General features: G+C 45.8%; 1 protein-coding gene across 1 annotated transcript in view; it reads right to left on the minus strand.

The window, feature by feature from the left end:
• The window catches only part of PAPPA (pappalysin 1), a 181,294-nt gene extending 159,377 nt beyond the window's left edge, over positions 1–21,917 (minus strand). Inside the window, exon 1 of the mRNA XM_071453626.1 lies at positions 21,593–21,917. Coding sequence (XP_071309727.1) covers positions 21,593–21,917 — 325 coding nt within the window. The remainder of the gene's footprint in view (positions 1–21,592) is intronic.
• Positions 21,918–24,044: the final 2,127 nt, after the last annotated feature.

The raw sequence follows: 24,044 nt of genomic DNA on the forward strand, positions 1-24,044 counted from the left end.
GGGCCTCCTTCTCTCACTTCAGTGCCATTTCTTATGTCTGGAGAAGAGCAATCTTTGCAGCAACCAACCCAGCCATAGAACGAACGAAGAATTTCATTCTTCATGCAGGAAAAGTTTCCTCTCTTTGCTGAGCAATGGGAAGTGGGGGGAGAGGGAGAAGGGGAAAGGCAAAAGTAAAAGTAAAAAAAAAAAAAAACAAAAACCTTGTTATGGTTTCATTTCCAGGAGGGTGAGGTGGGGGAAGGGGAAGAGGGAGCTGAGTTTGACTTCGAACACATCAGGTGCTGCGGAGCCATCAGAGCCACGCAAGGCAGAACAGAAAACAGTGCCCTGCACTTCTGAAAGTTGGCCGTGCCTGTTTTGCTGGGAGACTCCAACCAGAGGTGACAGGACTCAGTTATGAAAGGGGAATTTAGGTCAACAATCAAAGCTGCAGTCAGGGGGCCCAAGAACAGGGAGCTAAAGGTTGGGGCTGTTTTTTTCTTTAGCATGCTTTAATCGTTCAGTATCAAAGCGCAGAAGAACGCTTGAAAGAGCAAATATTCTACAGGAACCTATAGAAAGCTTTTATCTGTCCAGAGGAAAATAATTAAAACCGACAGATTTGGGTTAAGTATCCCCATGTTCCATGCAATTGGATAAGTCAGTGAAGATCCACTGGAGCAGTTCTTGAGTTCTGCACTGGATATTTCATGGTGTGACGTTGAACCCAATATAGTTTTACAAAGGGGAGAAATAATCTCTCCTTTCCTTTGCTGTGCTTCCCCCAGCCCCACTTCCTTCCGCAACAGTTAAATAATTCAAAGTCCAGAGTACTTAAGGCAACATCTCTGTCTGTACCATTTCCAACACAGCTAAGAGGCCTCCTGAGGTCACCCCCTGAGACAAGGAGTTGTTCAAGAAAACCACCTAAGGCTCGCTCAGGTGGCAACATACTACTTAAAGAGCAAAAAGGGGATGTTTGCTTCTGCTATCAATCTAGCTGAATTCACACCAGGCTTTATCCTTTACAAGCTATGCCAGAGGATTCAGACCTGACAGAGAAGGACGGAGTTTTTTTTGTTCTGCTGTGAAAGACAAGAACTTCACCGTGTAGAAATACAGAGTCTAATACAGCCATGCCTAATTAACATTGAGAATTTAGCCCCAGGCGCTTTAAAATCAAAATCTTTATATCAGTGTAATTTAGCATCAAATTAAGCATACATTGTGTACTGTTTCTCAAATTCCCAGTCACTCATTTGCTCAATGAGATACCTTGAAGTCTGAAAACAGGGAGGTGAGAGCAACTACAGCAGCAAGGCATGAATTTATAGTGGCTGGTTAGTTATGAACATTACATAAATCCTTCCCTGTTGATAACAAAATCATGTGGGCTGCAAGAGAGCAGCCACTGGCATGGACAATCATATTAGTGACACTCCAGTGAGCCTATTGTGGGAATACACCCGCTAACAGTATAGAAGAGCTTACTGCAAATACATCTGGTAGGCTGGGCTTAGTGAGAAATTACAGATTGTGAGGGTTTTGAGGTGTAAGTGAACACACAGCACAGGGCAGAGAGGGAGCTGAGTCCTTGCAGTGTTATAGCAGGGCCAGCCCAGGGCTGGGAATGGCTTTTCCAAGGGCTCCTTCATCTACAGCCTCAGCATAAACAAGGGTTAGTGGGAAGGTTTGCTCCTTATCTAGATCTCCTTAAGCATTTCACAATAAAGCTGCAGGACCAGTGGAGACTGGTGCTTGGTGAATAAACTGTTTATGATCTAATAACCAGCTTTAGGCAGCCTTTTAGATGGACAGAAAAATGCACATCCTTCACAAGGGTCAAGCTTCAGTCCCCACTAGGAAGTCTGGGATGACAGGAACATTCCAGACAAGGGTAAGGATATTGTAATACCTGCAAAACTATTTATTTCTCCTGCCTTGTTCTGAGAAACAACTGGGTATTTTTGGATGAAGCTTGGAAAATCAGTATGTGTCCATGTTGTTAGAGATGATTTTAACACACACAGGCATAGGGACAGTGAAGATAGTAGAGACAGGCTTCTCTTGGATCCTGCTTAAAGTCAAACTCACATCTTCCATCAGGAAATCACTGCTGTATGTCACAAATATGGGAGGCTTTGCATCCAGCTTGATTCAGACAAGAATTTGGGATTTTGGCTGCCAATTTAGACACTCCAAGATTGCTTTATTAAAAAGTTGAGTTTAGTGTTTATGAAAACCCAGATAACCTTCAAGTATCAGAATGGAAAGCACTCAGTAAGTTTGTTAGTTTGGCTGAAAGGGATCATCACACACCTCTGAACTCCCAAGCTTATCTCTGCTCACTGCCCAGCAGAACCAGATTACAAATTAACCCTCCCATTGTACCTGAGGCAGCTGATTCACCTCCAGAGAAATCCAGCATTAACACCATTCCCACTTGAAAAGCAGGTGTTGCAAAACACATGGATACACATCAGGAGGAATGCATGGAAACCATTCATCTTTCACAGACACATGCACAGCACACACAAACCTGAGAAGAAGGACACAAAGATAAAGGCACAGCAGCAGAAGGGTCACTGGACTCACACAGATTCAGGTGCCCAGGACTGTTTGGTGGAACACGAGTCACCTCTGCTTGCACATCTCCTCTTCCTCCCTGTGCTGTTTGCCAAACAGTGATTACCTATCAAAGTTCTACAGAGAAATTTACTCTTGCTCACACTGAGTGGCTTTCCTCCCCTTTGTAAGAGTTAATGCTTGAGAGCAACCACAGAGTATCTTCTGTGGAAAGAACAGACACGTAATACCATAACTTCCAGGCAATCTAAATGATAAAGAGATATTCCTGGGCTCCTTTTAGAAAACAGCAGAGAGAATTGATCATAAACTGGGTCAAGATAGGTCAGCATACCTCAGAGCAGATCAGATGGCCAGAGCATCCCAGGAGGAAATATCCTCCTGGAAGGATTATTAGGGGCACATCTGTGCCATCAGATGACCGTGCACAATACCCATCAGCTCACGGGGAGTTCAATATGGCATTTCCTTTCAAAATGTGCTTTGTGTCTGACAAGCAGTGCAAGTCAATCAGCTGTGGCAGCGCCCGAGCCCGGAGCGGGGCTGGAAACGCACCCGACGCTGCCCTGGACGGCCACAAACACAGGGCTGGGAGAACTGGAGCCCTGCACACGAGGTGCCTTGTGGTGCTGATCAAAACACACAGCCAGGATTAAAGGGGGGGGACAACAACATGGCTTGTTTTGCCTTTTAGAATTCCCTTGTCTCTGACCTTTACGGCAGCTTTAGGGCAGCGCTGGAACCAGCTGAGCAGTTACTGCTCCCAGCTGCAGCCAGGAGAGCTTTTACACCATTGCACAATGCGTGTGTGTTTGCAGGGGGGAGGTTAGGACTGGAGAACAAAGGAGGAAATCTAGTGGCACCTAAATCAAACATTATGATCAATGAGGGAGTGGGAAGAGAACCTGGGGAGCAGGGACAACCTTACAACCTTTCCAGGATCAGACAGATGGCCAACATCCACATTATTACAGAAACAAAACAAAAACAAAAAATTCCATGAATGCAAAACTAGGGCACCCTGCGAGGAGACTGTAAAAATCACATCATGATAGCTTAGACTTGTCTTTGTAATTGAGGGGCATTTCCACATGAAACAGTTCTAGTTATTTAATTGGATTTTGAGAACATTCTTGGGCAGACACTTTGTGAGTGCAAAACTGAGTAGTTCCAGTGCATTTACGCTGATTTATACCCTGCAAGGACTTTGCCTTGTGAAAATCAAATATCTTATTGTAAAAAAATATCTTAGATCTTATCCAGACTCAAATATCTTATTGCATCTGTCTTTCCCATATGACTGCATCTTTCCTGTACTAATAGAAACAACTGAGGCATTTATCAACCTTCAAAGAACTGACTCCAAAACAATCCACAGAGGAGGAGGCTGCAACAGAAGTGGGGAGAAGGGAGCTGATCCTGCCTGTTTTCTGCTGTCGCTTATGAAAGGGATCTGGGCCTTCACTAATCCTGACTATTTCATGCCTCAAATTCCCTGCTCCATACTTGCACACAAGTTCCAAACCCATACACAAACCACAGAGATATTTCTGCTTTCTAGGAAACGTCCTACTGAAAAAAAACCCTGCCTCTCTAACATGATATAACTATTATAGTATGCATTCCAGATAGGCTGGAGTCACCACATACGAACCCAAGTATAGAATTTTAGAGCTTTATTATTCTGCTCGGTTTGAATCCAATTTCATTTGTTTTGGTATGATTTTCCTCCTGGAAATACCTGAGCCTGTATTTCTGCTCTACAAATACCAATGATCACTTGATCTGTGAGCACAAATAAATAGACATCTAAAAGCAAATTCTCACACAGATACTCATGATGTCTTAGAAGTGCACAGAAACAAATTCACACCTATTAAACCGAAGACTGTAGCTGTGAAAATTCAAACTTTAGTTCTTAAAGGACAAGATGGGACAGCGATGGGCAAACCTCCAAAAGGTCACAATTCTGCTTCGCTTTCCATAAGTGTTGCCAAAGCTAAATCCTTCTCGAAAGTAATTGACCTTCTCAAGTCTGCAGAACTGGGAGAAAAATGTAAAAGAAACAAGCTACCTTGGAAGATTTTTGGCAATTCTTGTATTTAGCTGAGCAGCAGGAAATATCATATGTCCAACCTTTCTTATGTTATTTCAGCCCTTCTACTTCTGGTTAAATTTGGAAGCAGAGCAATGAAGACTAACAAAATACCATGTACAGGCACGATTTTCTCTGTGCAGGGGCCTATATATACATGTGCACATGGCTTGGAGGGAGCAGACTGGGGCATTTGGAGCACTTAGCTTAAATTTGAGTTTTGAGGAACAGTCTCCAGCTGGGGATGGCTCAAATGAAATGAAATCCTGTCTCAGAACTCTAATTAGCTTCAACAGGGTTTTGGTCAATGTTTGCAACTCAGCTAAAGCCACAGGAATAGGTCATTCCAGTATCCTGCATCCCCTGGACTGGTGTTCTGCCCTGAGAATGAGGCAGACCACCCAGCAAGGGCATGACAAGTTAAAGTCACCCCCAAGTTATTCTCTGCTTTCTCATCCACTCTGTTTTTAAGGGTCTGCTGTGTTGGCTTCACATTCCTGGCATTGTCAATGGTCCCCCTTCCAGAGGGAAACTTTAATTTTTGCTCCCCCAAGTCTGTTCTGGAGGTAAACTCTTTGCATCACTGAGGTCAACAATAAAGTTCTGACAACCTTCAATGAGAAAAGATTTCAGTCTTGTTTTTCAGGTGGTTTTCAGACAGTGCACTGGACTGTTTATAGGGGAGAAGTCAAGTCATTGCTCAGCACAACATCCTGGAAAAAGGTGACAATATCTAAACAGGATTAAAAATACCATATGGAACAGAGCCTTACAATTCAACTGCAGTGATGGTGAGGAAACACTACAAACAGCTGGAATCATTGTGGTGATCAGAAAGAGCCTACCAGTGTCAAAAAGAGTCCACAGAAATTAAAAAGAGATAAATCAAAAGATTTGAAATTAGTATCTTAGTGCTGCTTGTGCTTTATTGTTAGCTTCAAAATTGTTTTTCCAGTAATAGCAAAAAAAACCTCAGAATACTCTGACATTAGAAGTTCTTAGACATAATATAGGTGATCACTGAATTAATTCCTCTTTAAAGACCTTGCAGTTTGGAAAAACAATTAGTTCTATATTGAAAGCTATGGTGACAGATATTCCACCACTCTGCTCAGAAAGGTTTTTCAATTACTGACTGCTCTCAAGGCTAAAACACTGCTAAAATACTCTGTTCTGAAGTTGCTTAGTCTCCACTGGATCCACTGGATTTACTTATGTCCTCTAGTATTCATTTCCAACCCACAATTATCAGTTGAATATTCCCAAAACACTCATTTAAAGATCATAGTGATCAAGTCACCTCCTAATCTTCTTGAGTCCAACACTTCAAGACTCGTTACAAATCATATAATTATTGTCATTGCTAATTGTTTTTTTCTCTAAATCCTCTTCCATACAACATTCTTCTTAAACTGTAGACACCAGAATGGGACAAAGTGCTTTGGCAACAGCCACTCCAGTATCATTACAGGGGTAACACAACCTCCCCAGTCCTGTTCAATATCTCCTTGTTTACCCAGCCAACAATGACTCCAAACCTTTGGCTGCAGCCCCGCATTGGCAGCTCACATTTACATGCTTTATCTATTCCAACAGGCAGTTGCTGCTCCACATTCAACTTCCAGGTGAAAGATCCTTTCCTCCCATCCATCCTTTGTGTGTGACCTGCTGCCCCTCTCTCTATATGAATGACTTCACATTTGGCTTTACTCTAATGCATAGTTTTCATGTTCTCAGCTTTTGAAAACACCCAACTGAGAGTCCTGTTTTGGTCATTGTTTACCACTCCCTGCACTCTGCAACATCTGCAAATTTTATCAGCACTGATTTTGTTTCCTTGCAGGTTGTTGACAGAAAATATTAACTAGTAAAGAGCCAAGATTGCATTGTGCTGAATAGGAGGGAATGTGGCCAGAGTCACACTGTTCAGGCAATGGCTCTGTTTTTCAGCAGGGGAAAATAAATACCTGTGATACTCATGAATACGAGCTTACACAAGTCAAGGGAAGAAAAGATGGGACAAATAGATAAGTAGGAGATTGGCAAGATGTGTCCCCTGTCTTTCTGCCTCTTTGGCATTCCACAACCTCAATCTTCCCTTTACAGCAGCACAGGAACCCAGCACGACCCTGGCCAATAGGGCATCTTGGCCGAGCATTCCAACCTGCTGGTGCAAAGGAGTGGCATTTGTCATTCACTGCTTCATTCATGAAGCATTGATGACATTTCCTCTTCCTTACAGCAGCATCTTTCTGCAGGCTGCTGAGAGCCATCATCCCACCTTTGGAGATGGAAAGGACAGAGCTGAGGGCACCTCGCAGCAATTGCAGAGCAGCAACTAAAACCCCAAAGCAATTCCTATGCACTTCCACTCTGCCACAGAAACCAGCAGCTGGAATTAGCAGGAGAGGGAGTCTGCTTCTCTCACAGAGGAGTTGCATCACTGCTGAAACAAACACCCTTTCTTTCTCCCCAAGCATCTAATTTATCGCTGAAGGAAATCTCTGTTCTCTTTCCGAAAGCACCAGCCAAAAAGGAACCTCTACCCTTTGCAACAGCCTCTGTTTTCTCTTCTGCCAACTGGTCTCTGTCCCTCCTTCCCTTATAGAACATCTTGTTGTAATGCCCTGCTAGAATAATGTTCACATAAACCCGTGTGCCTGTTCCAGCTTGTCCTGTCACCAGTGTGTGACAAGTGTCAGAGAAACCCATAAAAGCCAGGCTGTTGGCTCGACAGGGCAAAGGACACCATGTGTTGAACACATTGACAGCTCTCAATAAATAACAGCGCTGCTGAACAGCTGGTTGGATTGCTGGGGTTTGGAAGAATGTTGGCCACATTGCCTACTTGCGTGCGTCCTCCTCGGTGAGGCACAGAAAATCCTGCGTGTGGGGAGAGGAAATACATCACTCTTAGATTATACCAAAGAGGAATAAAAAAAGAAAGTATCTGAACAGAAGTTAAAATCCCTACTCAAGTTTTGTGGCCAATTTTGGACATAGAGAAGTGCAATAGGTTGTTGGTTTGTTGATATAGGTGCAAAAGATGCTCCTCCTGAGGGAGTGGAGAGTTGGGCGGTGGTAGGAAGAGCTGTCCTAATCTCATTTCCTTCTTCTCTCTCTCGTGGAATACATAACTTCCATTTCATTCAGGCTGAGCACTCTTAAGTCTGAGAGCACAGAAACTGTTCACAGAACAGTTTGGCCTTCACAGCGTGAGGCAAAACACAAGGTTTTGGCAAAAAGACTTTTGCTTCTCTGCCTCTGCCATCAGTGTTTGAGGCTCAGAGAAGAGTTTGGACCAACATTCAGCCTCCTCCTGCTGCAAGGTCTCTTCCTCCAGGAGTGCAAGTGCTCCCACCCCACCTTTGCTGCCAAATCCCAGCCCTGCAGAAACCTCTGGAGAAGAAACACGGCCCCCTTGCTGTCTCATTTTGCCTCTGTGAGACGCAGCTGCTGTTGCTTCCCTCTCTGGCCTGCTCCATGGAGCCTGCAGGTGTTTGCAGATGGCCATTTCCCAGTAAAACTGGTGGTATGCCGATGTTTAAAACAAAATAAAATAAACCCCCCATGCTACAGCATCCAGTTGAAGACCACTGCTGTTTGAGCATTGCCTCTGCTGAGACACAGAATGTAAACAGTCTGTTTGATTAAACCATCCCTAGCAAGAGGACTGCGGGGAATTCCAGCCTTTCCCAGCAGAAGATCCTCTGCTCTTCAATAATTCAGGACTCCTCAAAGGGTAAGAATGAATTGCTCAACTTTCCTGCAAGGAGAAACTGTTGATAGTTATGCTAGAATTCTTGGAGGAAGCTCACCAGTATAAACCAGGTCCATTTCCACCACTGCTCCACCCTGCTCCTTTATTTAACCTGCTTGCAGGCAAAGGGATTGTGCAACAATGGATAAACTCTGTCCATGCTGTAATGCAAAATGTTCACTTCTGATTTTCTTCCCCCCACTGGGAATAGGGAGGTGAAGAGACCACACTGGGGTAGCCTTACAGATAAGACTTGACAGAAAATATTTGTTCAGTAAGAGAAATTATTCTTAAAAAAAAAAAAAATAGATAAGACTCTTTAAAACCATCCCATTTTAAGGTTTGGAGATTCTGCCAGCACTGGATACCTTCTGTAGTACACTTCTAAAACTTCAAGGCTCTTAGAACTAAAAGTGGGACCACAACTTCCACATCTATTATATCTGTAAAAGCTCCCTTAGCCCCAGTTTCCAAACACACTCCTTATGGAAGAGAGGGAGTCTGGAATGGTGACACGAGCCCTGCATTGACACCCTACCTCTGCCCAAGTGTAGAACCACGGCCTTGACCAGGCTGCTTCCCTTACTGACAGAGCCTTTCTAGATCTGATGATCTTCCTGTGCATTTTGAGTGGCCGGAAAGATTTCTTAGAGGATCCAATTATCTCCTGGAAGGAAACAAACATCTAATCCACTCACCTTGTACCTGAGACCAAGGTGCAGTGCTAAAGACACAAACCAGGAGCAGCCACAAGAAAATGGACTATTTATTCAGTTGCCCCTGTGCTGTCAGAGATTTGTGGGACCTCTGGAATGAGTCAAAAAACATCCTGTGTTTTCCAGCTGCTGGCACCATTAGCATGCTTTGCTCTTGCCCAGGATGACCACAGTCCCGTGTTACCCACTCCCCTGGGTCCTGCTCACTCCTACCTCCTGAAGGGGTGGTTCTGTGAGAATGGTGTGCAACACCAGATGTACCATCAGCCCTGTGCTCAGACTATAGTGGACAATTATCCTTTGGGCTATTTTAGTCCTTTTACAGCCTTTGCGCAACTCAAGAGCAACAGTTTTGCCAGGAGCCAGAATCTAGATTTTGATGTTAAAACAACAACAACAACAAAACAGACAGAATCAGTGAATTTACCAAGAAGAAAATCTACAAGGTTACTGAAGTCAACCTTCCTGCTTGAGGTTCCCAAATGCTGTCCGTGCTGATTTCAAAGTAAATTTAGACCACAATTTTTCCCCACTTCTTTTATATTTTCCACAACGATGGGAAAAGATGAGGAAGACACAGAGTTAGACAGGCAAACATCTCATCAAAGAAACTTCTACAAGCAGATGCAGGGTAGGAAACATCCAGCAACCCTGCTGGCTCCAACCCACAGCCGGGCCTGGGTGCGTGGTTGATTTTCACTAACTAACTTTTCTTCCCGTGAACTTCCTCTGAGGGTGTTTGTTTATAAACAGAGGAGGGAATATTATTGCTGGAGATGGGACAGTACGGGCGGGGGTGAAGGAGTTGAGGCCACAAGCCTGGAGAGCAGAGTTCAGGAGTGTTTGTTGCCGGAAACACAAAGGGCTCACTGTAACACTGGTACATGGCCCAGTTCCACAGCCTGCAGGGATTACGATATAGGTATATGCAGAAAATACTTCAAAAAGCAAAAACAACCCCACATTGTACAAATGTTTCCCACTGCATCACCATAACCATTACACACCCAAATAAAACCACCGACAGCGGTGACGGGGGTTGGAGGTTGTTCTCCACAACATTCTCCTCTCAGCTGGGTCAGTTTCCCCATTGCATGCCCTCTGTCTGTGCCCCAAATTCTACACATTCGCAGGTCTGGAGCAGCCCCCCTCCCTGGTTTCCTTTCCAAAGGAGTTACTCTAGGTTTACATTGGTGTGTTCAACAGCAGAATCTGGCTTGTATTGCTCGCCCTTCCCTCTGCCAAGTATGTTTCAAAACTGTGTGTGTAATCCATTTAGTTAACATTTGCTTTTTCTCCCAGTACTCCTTTTCTCCCTGAACATCTCCATTCACGAGCTACAGCACAGGAGGCTTCCAATTCTTGTCTAGTTTACACTGAAAATAATTCTCATTAAATTATCACTGGTGAAAGGTGCTGTTTTGACCTCCAGGAGGCTGCTCTGTTTATCCACAAGACAGATGACATGTAAGACAGTAGTAATGCAAGCTCCAGATTTCAACTTTAGCACCTCAGACTTTACAAGCACAGATGCTGCTGCATTCAGAACAAACTCCCATGGATGGGATGTGCAGCCTCCCTGGTGATGCTCCTGACAGAAACACTGGCTGTGCCACGAGGGTGTGCACTGGGTGGGGATCCCTCCCCAAAAATCCCTTGGGGCCCCTTCTGCCGCCTCTCACCTGGTCTGGATTTAACTGTGGGTAAGCTTTATGGAGTTGCTTTTGTCCTTAATTTATTAACCTGAGATATACAGAGGCAGATTTTCAGCATTTCCTAAGAAGATAAGCAGTTACTCCAATGTTTTACAAGCTCTTAGAACTTGTACAAGCCATTTCAGCAAGTCAATACGATAATCAATGTGCAGACAGATAAAAAATATCAAAGTATTCCAATTTAAATTGGAGTACTCTGAACTAAGGGGCTTTGCTGATATTTGTTTTTCTCTCCCATTGGGGGCTGCACACACTGTTCCATGTGAGAAATACAATAATTTGTGTGGATTCAACCATCACCAGTGTGTCTGGCTCAGAGATATGAATTCCAGACCATCTGATTTTCTGCCATCTCCAAAGAGCTCATGTCACAAATTCCAAGTGCCTTCTTCCCCAGCCCCTGTGTTGTCACCAGCAGAATGTGAGCTGGCAGGTGACAGACTCCATCACCACCATGGGCTCAGTACTGACACCATCCACTGAAGAGCCATCAACAGCTACAAGGAAATATCCTACAGGAGTTAGGGCATGTGACTCCACATGGAGAACAATCTCAGCTGAGGAATAACCACCATCATCCCTAAAAAGCAATAATAAAAAGTAACAAAAAGGCTGCTGGTGGGTTTGATTGCTGAATTTGTCACCAGCACACTGTCACATCCAGGACAAATCAGAGCATCCCCCTGTTCCTCAATTTCCCCAATTTTAAGGGATGTGTTTGCTCACACCTGAGATTTATCATCATCAGCATCAGAACGTTTTGAGGCGAGTTCAAGACTATAAAACCATAACCTTGCTGAAAAGATAAAGAAAAACAACAGCACTAGGATACATTAGTACAGGAGAAAAAACTCCATTCAAAACTAAGTAACACTGGTAACAGCAAAGGCCTTTCCTCTCCATTTCATTCCCTGTCTTAAATAAAACAAACAAAATAATGGTGATAAAATCTGTTTCCTCAATCCAGTGGATGATCTTTGTGAATATGTTTCCAACACTAACAGCAGAGAACAGACAAGGAAGAGAATGAAGGAGGGAAGGAGCCTGCAGCTGATGCTTGGTGTCAGGAACAGGGCTGCTCTTCTCCCAATTCCATGACGACAGAAGACTCCTGGGAATCAGATGAGGGAGGGGAAGATGGGTCAGAAGAGAGAAATCCATATGGGAAAGTGATTTAAAGCAAACAGAGAGACAATAAATTAGATAAGGAAAAGGAGGAAAAACACGACAGAGAGGAGGAAGGAGAAGAGATAAAAAAGCCTTAAATATCACCCAAAAGGAAGACTCGAGAGCCCACCAGGCCCCAGGAGGTGCCCAGCACAGAACAGAGTGGTTTGTTTCTCTAACACAGCAATTCTTTTGCTTTCATGAGCTGGTATCATATCTCTCAGCTGCTGCTTCACCAGGCCAACTCCAGATGCTTCTCAGTTTCACTTCCCCCTCGCTCCCTCTCTGCGCGAGCGAGCGCTCGCTCCTTGTTTGCGCACGGCGAGGATGGATATTAAACAGAACAATATCAATAATTCCCAGAAAATAGGCGAGCCCGTGAGCCTGGCTGAGCACACGAGCACACTGCCTGCTTACCCTGTGTTCCCACAGCGCTTCCAACAGCAGCTGGCCAAAGCCACCAGCCCGTGGCCACCCTCGGAGGGGACACCACCCTGCCGCGGCACAGGCGATGGGAGAGGAGCAGAAAAGCAGAGACAGTGCAGAGAGGGAAGGAGGGAAAGCAGGGGAATCAAGGACACCAGATAGTAGGGGAAAAACTGAGGCTTGGATGGTGATAAGAGAGGGTGGAGGGATTGGACGGGGAAGTCACACAATTACATCACCCTGCAGAACAGAAGATGGGAGAGTGGGTTTGGAATAGGGGAGATTTTAATGTTAAAAAAATAAAAAGGAAAAAGAGAGGGGAAGAAAAAGAAGAAAGCTTGCAAGAGAAGTCAATTTGAGATTTGGAGTATAGCAAAACCAAATAAACACGTCTGCTTCCTCTGATGTTAGGGCTTCACAGTTTTTCTTCTCTCATGTCTAAAGCAAAAAAAGTCTGCAAAATAAAGGATACTGAAGCAAGGACCACAGACAGGTCCAGGCTGTAGAGAAGGGCTGTGGAAAACTCTCTGAAATCACAGCCAAGCTCAGTGGTATTTTTCATGATCTTGATCAGGTTTAGGATCAAGTCCATGCTTCCTGTGCAATCCAGCCCCATTCTGCCAAGGGATAATTGACCTGTGTTCATATTTGTTCACTTTTAACTGAGATACACAATGTACCCTCACTTGGTGCTGCCAAACTTAGGGATGCTCAACAGTCCTCCAATTGTTCTGATCACTGTCAATGAGGAGAGTAGAAAGCAAATTTCTGTGGTAAGATATTTCATTCCTGTCCTCTTTTTACCTTGCCTTTTTGAGTTCTGCTCTGCTCCTGCTCAGAGTAAGAGTACTTTAACTTCATGGATGGCTTTGGGGAGAGTAAACTTTATAATAGGCACTAACATCAAATCAAAGCAGTTTACAAGATGTGCCACTTGTGTCAGGATATGTGGGGAAATAAACAAGCTGCTCCTCCTTGATCATTGGAGTTTAAATGCTCTATTGATCTGGGAAGAAAATCAAAGGGGCTTTGGAAATGGTGTGTGTGTGTGCATGCATGCTCACAGCAGAGAAAATGAAGAGAAATGTGGAGAGACAGAGAAAATAGCACAACAATCAAGTATTCCTTCTCCACAGAAAGGTGAAATAAAATCAAGAATCACATCCAGATATCAGCAACCCCCAGGTTGGGAAATGGGCACAGAGCAACTGAAGGGTGAGGTCAGGGAAAAGGTACATCTTCATCTTCAGAAGCCTCTTTTTTGGGAAAACAAAGAACCAAAATGCACAGCACAGCAACTGTGCCCAGAACAATGCATGAAGCAAATGTCCAGAACCCAGGCAACAGAAGAGTTCAATATATTTTGCATTTATGAAATAAGAAGATTAATCTATACTGCCCATGTAAACAGTACTAGCTGGAAAAATTGGTAGCACTGAGGGAGGAGGGTAAATGAAGAAAAAGATTATATTAGACTTGCTGATGCACTTGAGAGAAAAAAACATAGAGGATTTTGATCAAACAAGTATTTTCTGATGCTTTTTCTCAATCATCTGGAATATAAGATGTGAAGGAGTAAAAACACAATCAGGCATTCATTCCTACTACAACTTTAGGGATGGAGGGACTGCCACACAGGCTAAGACCAGAGAAGGGTGGGAAATGTTTGATAAAATATTTTTCTCAGGAAAAGGGGAAATTAATAAAAACAGACTATCTGTGGGAAAGGATCAGTTTTGGCAAATATTCCAACTTAAAATTTCAATAGAAGTTTCGTAACTGTCAAAACACCTGATTCATTTTAAGTCTCTGAAAATAACAAAGCTGATACCTTTTACCAGTCCATGTTTTTCTTTCTCATACTTAACAGTTTTCTCAACCAATGTTTTGGATTTTAGGTACTTAAGATGTTGTCGATCTGTCCTTCTCTTTTCCTGTCTTACATTAAAATGGTGACTCCCAGTCTTAGCTAAAGAGCTTTGGTTTATAGTAGAGCACTGGGAAATCTTCTGTGGCCCGTGCTATATCAGAACCTACAAAGTGGATTTTCTGTGAATGTTTGGACTAATTATCTGCTGTTATATCCCTGACACTGCAGGGGACTGAATTTGGCAACCCAGGTAGTCCCTCCTCTGCTTCAGCTCCTGTAATTTCTATTGGGGAAAAGGAGCTGAAAAAGCAACAGATAAAATTAGAAGCAAAACTATTCTATGGGAGCATTTCAGTTGACCCCAGTCATGGAAGGGTTTATTTTTGTTTTTTCAATATGTCTTTTTGAAAAAAAAACCACTATACTTTGGCTCTTTTTTTTTCCCTGGCTCAGGCCAGCATGAAAACTCAATGTGAAAGCACTTGGTTAATCCTGTGGCCTTGAGAGAGCACCTAAACCCTGTTTGTTCTGCAATATTTTTCCTTAAAATGTTTTGGGTTGGAAGGGACCTTTAAAAGTCATCCCATCCCACCCCTGCCATGGCAGGGACACCTCCCACTGTCCCAGGTGCTCCCAGCCCTGTCCAGCCTGGCCTTGGGCACTGCCAGGGATCCAGGGGCAGCCCCAGCTGCTCTGGGCACCCTGTGCCAGGGCCTGCCCACCCTCACAGGGGAGAATTCTTTCCTAATCTCCAATCTAAACCCACTCTGAGTGGGAAGCCATTCCCTCTTGTCCTGGCACTCCAGGCCCTTGGAAATTGTTTCTCTCCATCTTATTGGCTCATTCAGGCTCTGCAAGGCCACAGTGAAGCTTTCTCTGAAGGTTTTCTCCTCCAGGTGAACAATCCCAGCTGTGCCAGCCTCTCCTCCCAGCAGAGCTGCTCCATCCCCTGATTCCCCTGGTGCCTCCTCTGGATCTCTGCAGCAGCTCCAGCTCCTGCCTGTGCTGGGCCAGGGCTGGGGCAGCTCTGCAGGTGGGGTCTCACCTGAGCACAGGGCACAGGGCACAATCCCCCCTGCCCTGCTGCCCAGACTCCTCCTGACACACCCCAGGGCACAACTGGCTTCCTGGGCTGCCAGGGCGTGAAACACTTTTGAGTTAAAAGTGCTCCTGGATGGATTGTGGCCTCACCTCTCTTATGACAGACCCAGGCTCCAAGGAAGGCATTTCTGCACCAAACCTCCCTGCTCCCCTCAGCTGGCTCCCTGTAAGCTGAGTCAGGCCCCAGTGACCAGCGAGGTGTCCACTGGCACTTGGATCTTTGCTGGTCACTGCTCAGCCAAGGGTCTCTCTCACCCTTGGCAAAGCTGAGTGCACTCAAAGACCGTGGAGCTGCCTCAGCAAACACCTGGGTCAGTTGTGCAAGAAGAGACCTGCCCAGTTCAGCACTGGAAATTGGCCCCTACCTGTGTGGAGGGTCTGGGTTAGGGTTTCCAGGGAGCCAGTGGCACAGACATCTTTTATGAAAAATCTTTTTCTTAGGATTTTTCCTCCTGAGAAGCTGAGAGGCCTCAGGAACAAAATGTAACCAATGGTTATCTGCTGCTGTGGAATGCAACAGGTGCATCTGGGATTGGTCTCATGTGGTTGTTTCTAATTAATGGCCAATCACAGTCAGCTGGCTCGGACTCTCTGTCCCAGCCACAAGCCTTTGTTATTCATTCTTTCTTTTTCTATTCTTAGCCAGCCTTCCGATGAAATCCTTTCTTCTATTCTTTTAGTATAGTTTTATTATAATATATATCATAAAATAATAAATCAGCCTTCTGAAACATGGAGTCAGATCCTCATCTCTTCCCTCATCCTCAGACACCTCTGGACACGGTCACAGACCCAGCACCAGTGAACCCCTCTGGGATTTGGGATTTCAGCTCATCCCTCCCCGTGCCACATGGGGCTGGGGCTGACAGGGGCCACCTGTGCTCAGTGCAGCCACAGCCTCAGCAGCCCTTGGTCACCTACAATCCCCTCCTGGCATGGTGGGGTGGCAGTGGGGGCCTGGAGAGCGGCTCTAGCCCGATTCCCAGGGTGCTCCAACCCCGCCCAGGGCTGGCTGTGGCCATGGCTTCGCGTGCCAAGGCTCTCCAAGGGCTTCCCCTGGCCCTCAGCAGTGAGCCCGCCCTGCACAGCTCTGCTCTGTGCTCCTCCAGACATCCCCAGCAGTCCCTGAGGACAGCCCTGCTCCTGCTCTCTCTCCAAACACCATCCTCTCCTCTTGCTTTCTGTCTCACGCGAGTTGTTCCAACTGAAACAGCCTGGCTTGAAATAAATCAGGCTGAAACGAAGCTTGGAGAGGCAAACTCAGGCTGGGACACACTCCTGTGCCTACAGGAGGCAGCCATATGTCATTTAGGAATCTGAATTTGCCACCCTTCACACACAGAGTCAAATTGCCCTCACTGTTTTATTACCATTTAATTAATTAGAGCAGCCTACGTGTAAGTGCTTTAAGGGAAAAAACCCCAGCTTTCTTCTAACTGTGCTGTTCTGACTCTAGAGTGTAGCTGGTCAAAAGAATGAGACCAGATTAAATTGGAAATGTTATAGAAAGAAAAACCAGTTTCTTATTTTTGTCCCAGCTTCCACAGGCTGAAGGAAATATGCTGCTCAAATGCAAATATTTAGTAAATGACAAGCTGTGAGGGTATTTTGTTCAGTGACCTATGAGTCAAGCCATGTCCAGATACGTAGTCATGAAGTGGATAATCATTTGAACCCATCCACTGGGAAGCCAAACCCACACAGCTTCCCCCACCCTTCAGGATGGTGTTTTAGAGATTTGTCACCTTGCAGGAACATCTGTGCAGGTGTTCCAGCTCCTGTCACTCCACTCTGCCCACCATGGCCAGCAAACTGGGACCTTCCACATGCCAGCACTCATTACACAAGAGAACTACAAGTTTTATATTTGACTTCTCCTTCATTGCAGTTCTTTGTTACAGAACACAACTAGAAAGTTCATACAGTTGAAAAACAGGCTGTTGAAAATGCCACATGATCTACCTGCCTATTGTTTTAACACCAGTGAAACTCTGAATAAAATCTCTTTTGAAAACATCCTCAAGTTCCCAGCACACCCAGCACAAGGATCAGCTCTGGAGATAGGATCCAGGATCCAGCTCACCAATTCTACCCGAAGCGGATTAAACCAATATCAGAGTCCAAAACTTCAGAAAGAAACAACTCCCCAAAGCAAACCTGTATTCCTTAACTCTGCAAAGGGACTAGACCTATGCAGTGTCAATTACATCTCTTTATAATTGCTTAATTATTGGACCCTGACACGGATGTTTCTCAGTCCCTTACATGCAAAAGCTGTGGCTTTAAGTGAGCTCCACCATGCTGATTTTGGCTTTTCTTTCCCTTTGGATTCTGCTGCAGTTTTATGTTCATCAAGGACTGAAGTTGGGAAAACATAGGCACTCCCTTACATATGAAGCCTTATTAAGCTGGGATCATGCTCCCTGTTGGCAGGCTGAGGAATAGAGAGACGGAGGGGAATGAAACCAAGAAGTGGGGGGGAAAAAACAACAAAACAAAAACAAAACAAAACCAAAAAAAAAAACTTTCACTCTTCAGAGCAGGCACGCCTTCTTACTCCGATCATTCATCCCGCTCCTCTCAGCTCCCAGCCAGCAAAGAGCCAACATCTCTCTCCTGTGAGAACACGAACCCCCCCAGAGCCCAGAGAACCCTGACAGGGACTGGGGGGCATCCCCTTTCTCAGGCTGGGCTTGAGTTTTCACAGTGCGACCCAAACACCTTTGGTTCCAACAGCAGCACGGTCAGCAGCGCTTTGAAGCCCCTCATTCCGCATGGTGTGTGTGTGCATTACCTAACCCAGCACAGCCCCTCCTTAACCCTTTCCTGCCCCAGCGGGGAAAGGTGCCCGGCGCCGCTGAGCGACTCCGTGCGCACATGTGCGTGTTTACAGAGGGATGTGCTGAGCTGCGGGCTGGGTGCGCACATCCCAGCGGGGCTTGTGCGAGAACTCTGCGGCCCGGGAGGGATGGAGAGAGGCATGGAGGGATGGAGGGAGGGAGGGTGAGTGCGCAGGAGCCGGGAGCTGCTCCGGGAGCCGCTCCGAGGAGCGCAGCCCGGCCCCGACAGGGCTCCTGAGCTTTTGCGTAACGCAGATCAATGGGTCAGACTTGCAGTTTCCCAACAGCTTTCCCTCTGACAAATGCCAGAGCAGATAGCAGCGGAGTCAAACAGGGCGGCAATAACATCGCTGCCAAGCAGCGTGAAAATTGGCAGAGCCTGGCACCAGGACTGCCTCTCATCAGACACAGGGCATGGCCCGGCACAATGACGAACCCACTTAACAGCGCTGTAAAATTAGCCATTTATGAAAACAAATTGAATACTGCAGCAGAGGGTGACGTAAGGAGAGTTGGCTCCAGACAGAAACTCCTGTAGCCTGGATTAGCAGAAGAACTCCGTTATGTCAGGGCTCAGGCACAGGAGCTGATAACAACTTGGGTCCTACATGAGATTTTTAACAGGCACAACAGGTTTCCCCTATAGGCACACGTGGGGCTGCTCCTGTACCATTTGCAGTAATTTCTTATATGCCAGCAGAGAGTGGTGCAAGGGGAGCAGAGCAGAAAGTGGGGGGCAGAAAGTAGTGGAAGACACAAGAGCTACTCGGAAAAAGAGGTGTATTCCAGTCAATCCCACCCCTTCCCTCAGATCTGTACAGCCACACGGCTTCCCACTTTGCCACTGGGATGAAAGTTGGGGAGAAATTCACTTCTGGTACTGCCAGCAAATGTGCCCTGGTCCCTTCCCCTCCAAACACCCAGATGGGCTCTCGATTTCAGTGGGGTCCTACAGATGCAAATGCAACAGCAGAACTGAGCTCCTCAGTCTGTCACATCCCAAAACAGTGAGAATGTGAAAGCCAAGAGTTTTGGCAGCCAGAACCCTTGATTTCCTCATTGAGGGAAGCGTAATCTCTCCCTAAGCTTGCTGCAGGTCTGGGAGGCTGTGGTGTGCAGAGGATACTCCAAGTGAGTTCCTCTTGGACCTCTTCCAGGTGTTTACACACAGAGCCAAACCTGGCTCCTCTTCAAGAGTGCGCGTGAGGGGGGCAGGGGGAGCTTAAAAATAAAATAAAAATCACAAAGTCCTCCCGAGCTGAGCTGAAGCTCTACAGTGCAAAACTGGGGCATTTCTCTTCATTTTTCACAGTGGAATGTTATTTCCATGCATAAAATGGGTCAAGTGTTTTATACAGGCAACAACCTAACCTCCCCCATCCAATTAAAGTATTTTACTACAAATGATCTTTGTGTGTGTTTGTCTAGGTTCCCTGTCGTGAGAATTAGAGATACTTGCACCAAAGACTGACATGGGGTCCTAGGTGTTGGATTAAGCACGTTAAAAAATACCCTGACCCTGTTTTGGGACCGATGAGATCTGTGTAAACCCCAATTCTGCCTTTCTAACTTGAAAGGGAAGCACTTTGAGCCCTGGGGTTTAAGTTAGGGTTGGGAACCAGAAGAGCAGAGTGTGAGAAAGCCAGGGGGAATAAATCAAGGAATAACGTGGTTCACCTATGAAATCACTGCTCTGAAAGGCACACGGGACCAGCCCATGCCCGGCACCTCCTGCCCACCCCGGCAGCTCCGCACAAACGGCGTCTCCCTCCTCGCAAGCGAGCGCAGCAGCTGCGATTAAGGAAAGTTAAGGAAAAGCACGGCTGACTTCATCTCGGGTTGTTTTTTTGTTTGTTTGTTTTTGTTTTTGTTTTGCTTTCTTTAGGACAAAGCAACTTTCTTGCGAGGCAGCAGCGGCGGCGGGCGGGGATGGGGCAGCGGAGCGGGGATGTGGCAGCGGGGAGGGCGGCGGGGACAGCGGGGACAGCGGGGACAGCGAGCGGGGCTGGCGGGGCAGCGGCGCCGCCGGCACAGGCAGCGCTGCCTCCCGCGAGGAAGTGACTCCGCTTAAAGGGAAAGGGGAAATCCTCCCTGTCTCTTTAAGGCATCCTAGGACATGGAAACCTTGTACTTTCAGGGAATCTCCTTGCCAAAAGAACTGTAAAACATGTCTTCCCCCCGCCCCCCCAGTACCCGTTTCTCTTTCTGACTGGTTTCCTTTTTTTTTTTTTTTTAATTTTTTTTTTTTTTTAAGGGCATTTCCATTTTCTATGACTTCCTTCAGAGCAAAGATGGATGTGGCGACATTTATAAGGGTTTGTAACCCTCCGAAAAGTATCCGATTTCACGACAACTTCGCTGCACTTTATCACTAAAGCGAGGAAAGGGCGGGAGGTAGAGGGAGGGAGGGGGAGAGGGAGCGAACGCGGGGAGAGGGACCCAAATTCAGGATGGGCTCATAAAATTTAAATAAGAAAAGTGCAATGCTCCTTGTTATTGTCCAGCTCAGACAGCTTAGACTGGTAGCTGCTTTGAGTACTAAATGATTTTATAGGGCTGTTTGACCTTAGAATCATTGATGTTACACTTGCCATTTCTAAGGGGAGACAAAAATACTCCACACATCCTCTAGCTGCAGTGCGAGTCCCAGCCGTAGCTGAGTGTCGAGGGGTTGGGAACTTTATAAACTCATTTGATTCATTTGAGGTTTCACAATAGCCAAAAAGTTCCTTTATAGCTTTTTGGAAACCACATGCTAACACTGCATCTAAAGAGCGAACGGTGGAGTACACTAAAAAGCCAATAAAACCAAGGAAATCGTAGGGGGACCTTAGATATGCGTTTCTTTGCAGCCACACACCAGTCACATACATTTCTTTCCATACATACAAACAAGCCACTTTCAAACGCTCTACTTACAGTTTTCCAACCTGAAAACCAGACAAAACCCCACCGTAAGAGCTGCCTCTTCTACCTGCACCTCACTCCGCGCACCCAGCAAGACAGAAACCACCCCAGGGCACTGCCATTTCCCCTATGCAAAAGTTTACATAACTTTTCCTGCGAGCCTATACTTCCAGCCGGTCCGCAGAGCTCCGGGATCTCCCGGAATATCTGGCGGGGCGAAGGCGAGCCCGGCGTGCTGGCAGAGGCGCTGCCATCCATCCATGCATCCATCCATCCATCCATGCATCCATGCATCCATCCCCCGTGTGCCGCGGGGCGCTCCCGCGGGGCTGGGTGTGCACAGCCCCGCTCCCGGACACACGCACGCCTCCAGCCGGCTCCCGGCACGGAGCGGGGATGCTGCAGCCACAGGCACGGCCAGACCTACCTGCAATGACAGCCGGAGATCTCTGTCCGCCTTCGGCTTTCAGCCACACTTGCAAAGTGAAGGCATCTCGGGGCAGCTCAACGTCTGCCTTCAGCCGCAGCTGATCACCTTGGCCACTGAAATAGAGCGCCCTGCTCGGGGTAAGGGACTCCTCTTCGTCCTTTACCTCCCGCTGTTGCCTCCTGCGGGGGACATGCCCAGGCTCCAGCCCAGCAGTGGAGCGCCTTCCTCGGGCTAACCTGGTGGCACAGGTGCCCGGGGCAGTGTGGAGGAGCTGGCGGCTGTGCCTGGTGTCCCTTCGTGCCCTGCGGGAGCGCTCGTCCATCCCACATTCGGGTCCACTGGCTAGGGCTGTACAGAGAAGCGCAAGAGGCAGCAGCAAACTCCAGAGCTGCATTTCCAATCTTCCCCCCCCTTCTCCCCTGCAAATCCTCCCGATCTGCCAGCTTTGGGCTCCTCCTTGCCTTGACTTTCTTCTCTTGTTCACCCTTCTTGGTATTTGCTCTTTTTATAACCCTTCTCAGTTGCTTTTTCTTTTCTTTTTTTCTTTTTCTTTCTTTCTTTTTCCTGCTTATAGATTTTTTTTCTCCTTAAAACAAATAAAAATCAAATAAATCAAAACTCCTTCTTGGTTGAAATGTATTTCTCTGTTCTTCCTTCTCTATCTGTCTTCTTCTCCTCTATTCCTCCACAGCTGGAACTCCTCTCTCTCTTCTTTTCTCTGCTGAATTTTCTTCCCTTTATTTTTTTTTTCTTCTTAAAAAAAACACACACACACACACTCACACACACTCAAAACAAAACAAAAAACCAAAACAACCCCCCAGCTTTCTCCAAGACTCAGACCCACTGATTTCCCTCCCCCCAAAAGATGCTCTAATCTATTTATTTTTTTGGCCTCCTTTATAACATAAGCCACAACCCCCTCCTTTCCCCCAACCTCCCCCCCTCCCTTCTTCTCCACAAAATGAAAGAAAAGAGAAAAAGCCCCTCAGAAGATGAGTAAACAAGAATATGCTAATCTACTCTAGGGTGCTCCACCTTCCCAATTGAATGATTCCCATTAAAACTGCAGGGATCATGACTAATCAATCAGCTTGAAGGAGCAGATAGCTCCAGAGGTTCAAACACTTTTGCTGTTTTCCTTTTCCCCCTTTCTTTTCCTCTCTTCCTCTTTTTCCCCCTATCACTTCCCCCCCCCCTCTTATTTATTTTTTAAAGAAGACAATCAAGATGAATGGATCAATGTGACAAAAATCCTGCACCCCCCTTTTTGCAATCTCCCCAGCTTTCTTTCTCAGTCCAGTCCAAAACACACATTCCTATTTTTTTTTTCTTGGCAAAAGAGAAAGCTATTTCTCCTCTCAGACTCCCCGTTGCACTTTGCTGGTAAACCTTATGCTCCTCTGCAGCACATAAAGAGTCTTGAAACTTGAGTCTCAGATATTTTTTTTTTAATTGCTTTCTTTCTTTCTCTCTTTTCCACTCTCTCTCTCTCTCTTTTTCTAATTCCTTCTTTTCCTCTTATTATTTTCTCAAAGTTATGCAATCAGCCAGGCTCTCCCTTTTGTGGTCCCCCTCAGTGCAGTTGTGTGCAGCTAATCCAAATGTTGCATCAAAGGTCCCCATCGAATCATCAGGAGCTAAAAGGAGAGAAGCTTTTTGAAGAGCATTTGCCTTCCAGAAGCTGTAGCAACAGAGTAGGATTTGGCTTTTGAGTGCTCCAAAGGCTCTTGGGTTATTTTTTGGAAATAATAATTAAAAAAAAAATCAATTATTCATTTTATTGGTGGATTGAATCAAAAAATCCTCTCTCAATATTGCTAATTTTCAGCCTAAGGAATTCAGCTCCCCTGGTTTCCTTGGCTTGGTTGTAGCCACAGGTAAGCTCCTGGCTGCTTGCTGGTTTGTAGATCTCTGTTTCTGAGCTGGGACGTTTCTTTTTTTTTTTTTCCTCTTTTCTTTTTTTTTTTTTTTTTAATATTTTTTTTTCACTCTTGAAAGATCTCAAAAGCTCCCCCTGATGGCAACAAAAAGGATTTTTCTAAGTCCTTAATCAGTGGAAATGACTTGGCAGTGGTGCTCACGGAGTGTCGGGGCCACTGCTCTCCTCTGAAGAAATCCAGTAAAACCAAGTTAAATCACACCAAACCTGGCCACAAACCACTCACATCATCCTCTTCTTCCCTCTCTAAATTGATGATTGTTACATCTTTCTTTCCCTATATATTTTCAACAGGAATCATGCACCAGAGTTTTCCTGGGACTGGAATCTCTCTGCTTCTGCAGGCTCCCCTGTTAGCATCGCTTAGTTCTGACAACTTCCACTTGAAATATACATTATAACAGTAGTGAAAATCAATTTTTTCCGATGATAAAGGACTGCTGCATGTTCACAAGTCTTCCAAAAAAGTTCTTTTTAAGTTTCTTGCTAATTTGAGCACTCCATGAT

This window comes from Agelaius tricolor, unplaced genomic scaffold (genome assembly GCF_023055355.1).
Source record: "Agelaius tricolor isolate 1412-34295 unplaced genomic scaffold, bAgeTri1.0.p SCAF_37, whole genome shotgun sequence".
In the NCBI taxonomy this organism is placed as follows: Eukaryota; Metazoa; Chordata; class Aves; order Passeriformes; family Icteridae; genus Agelaius; species Agelaius tricolor.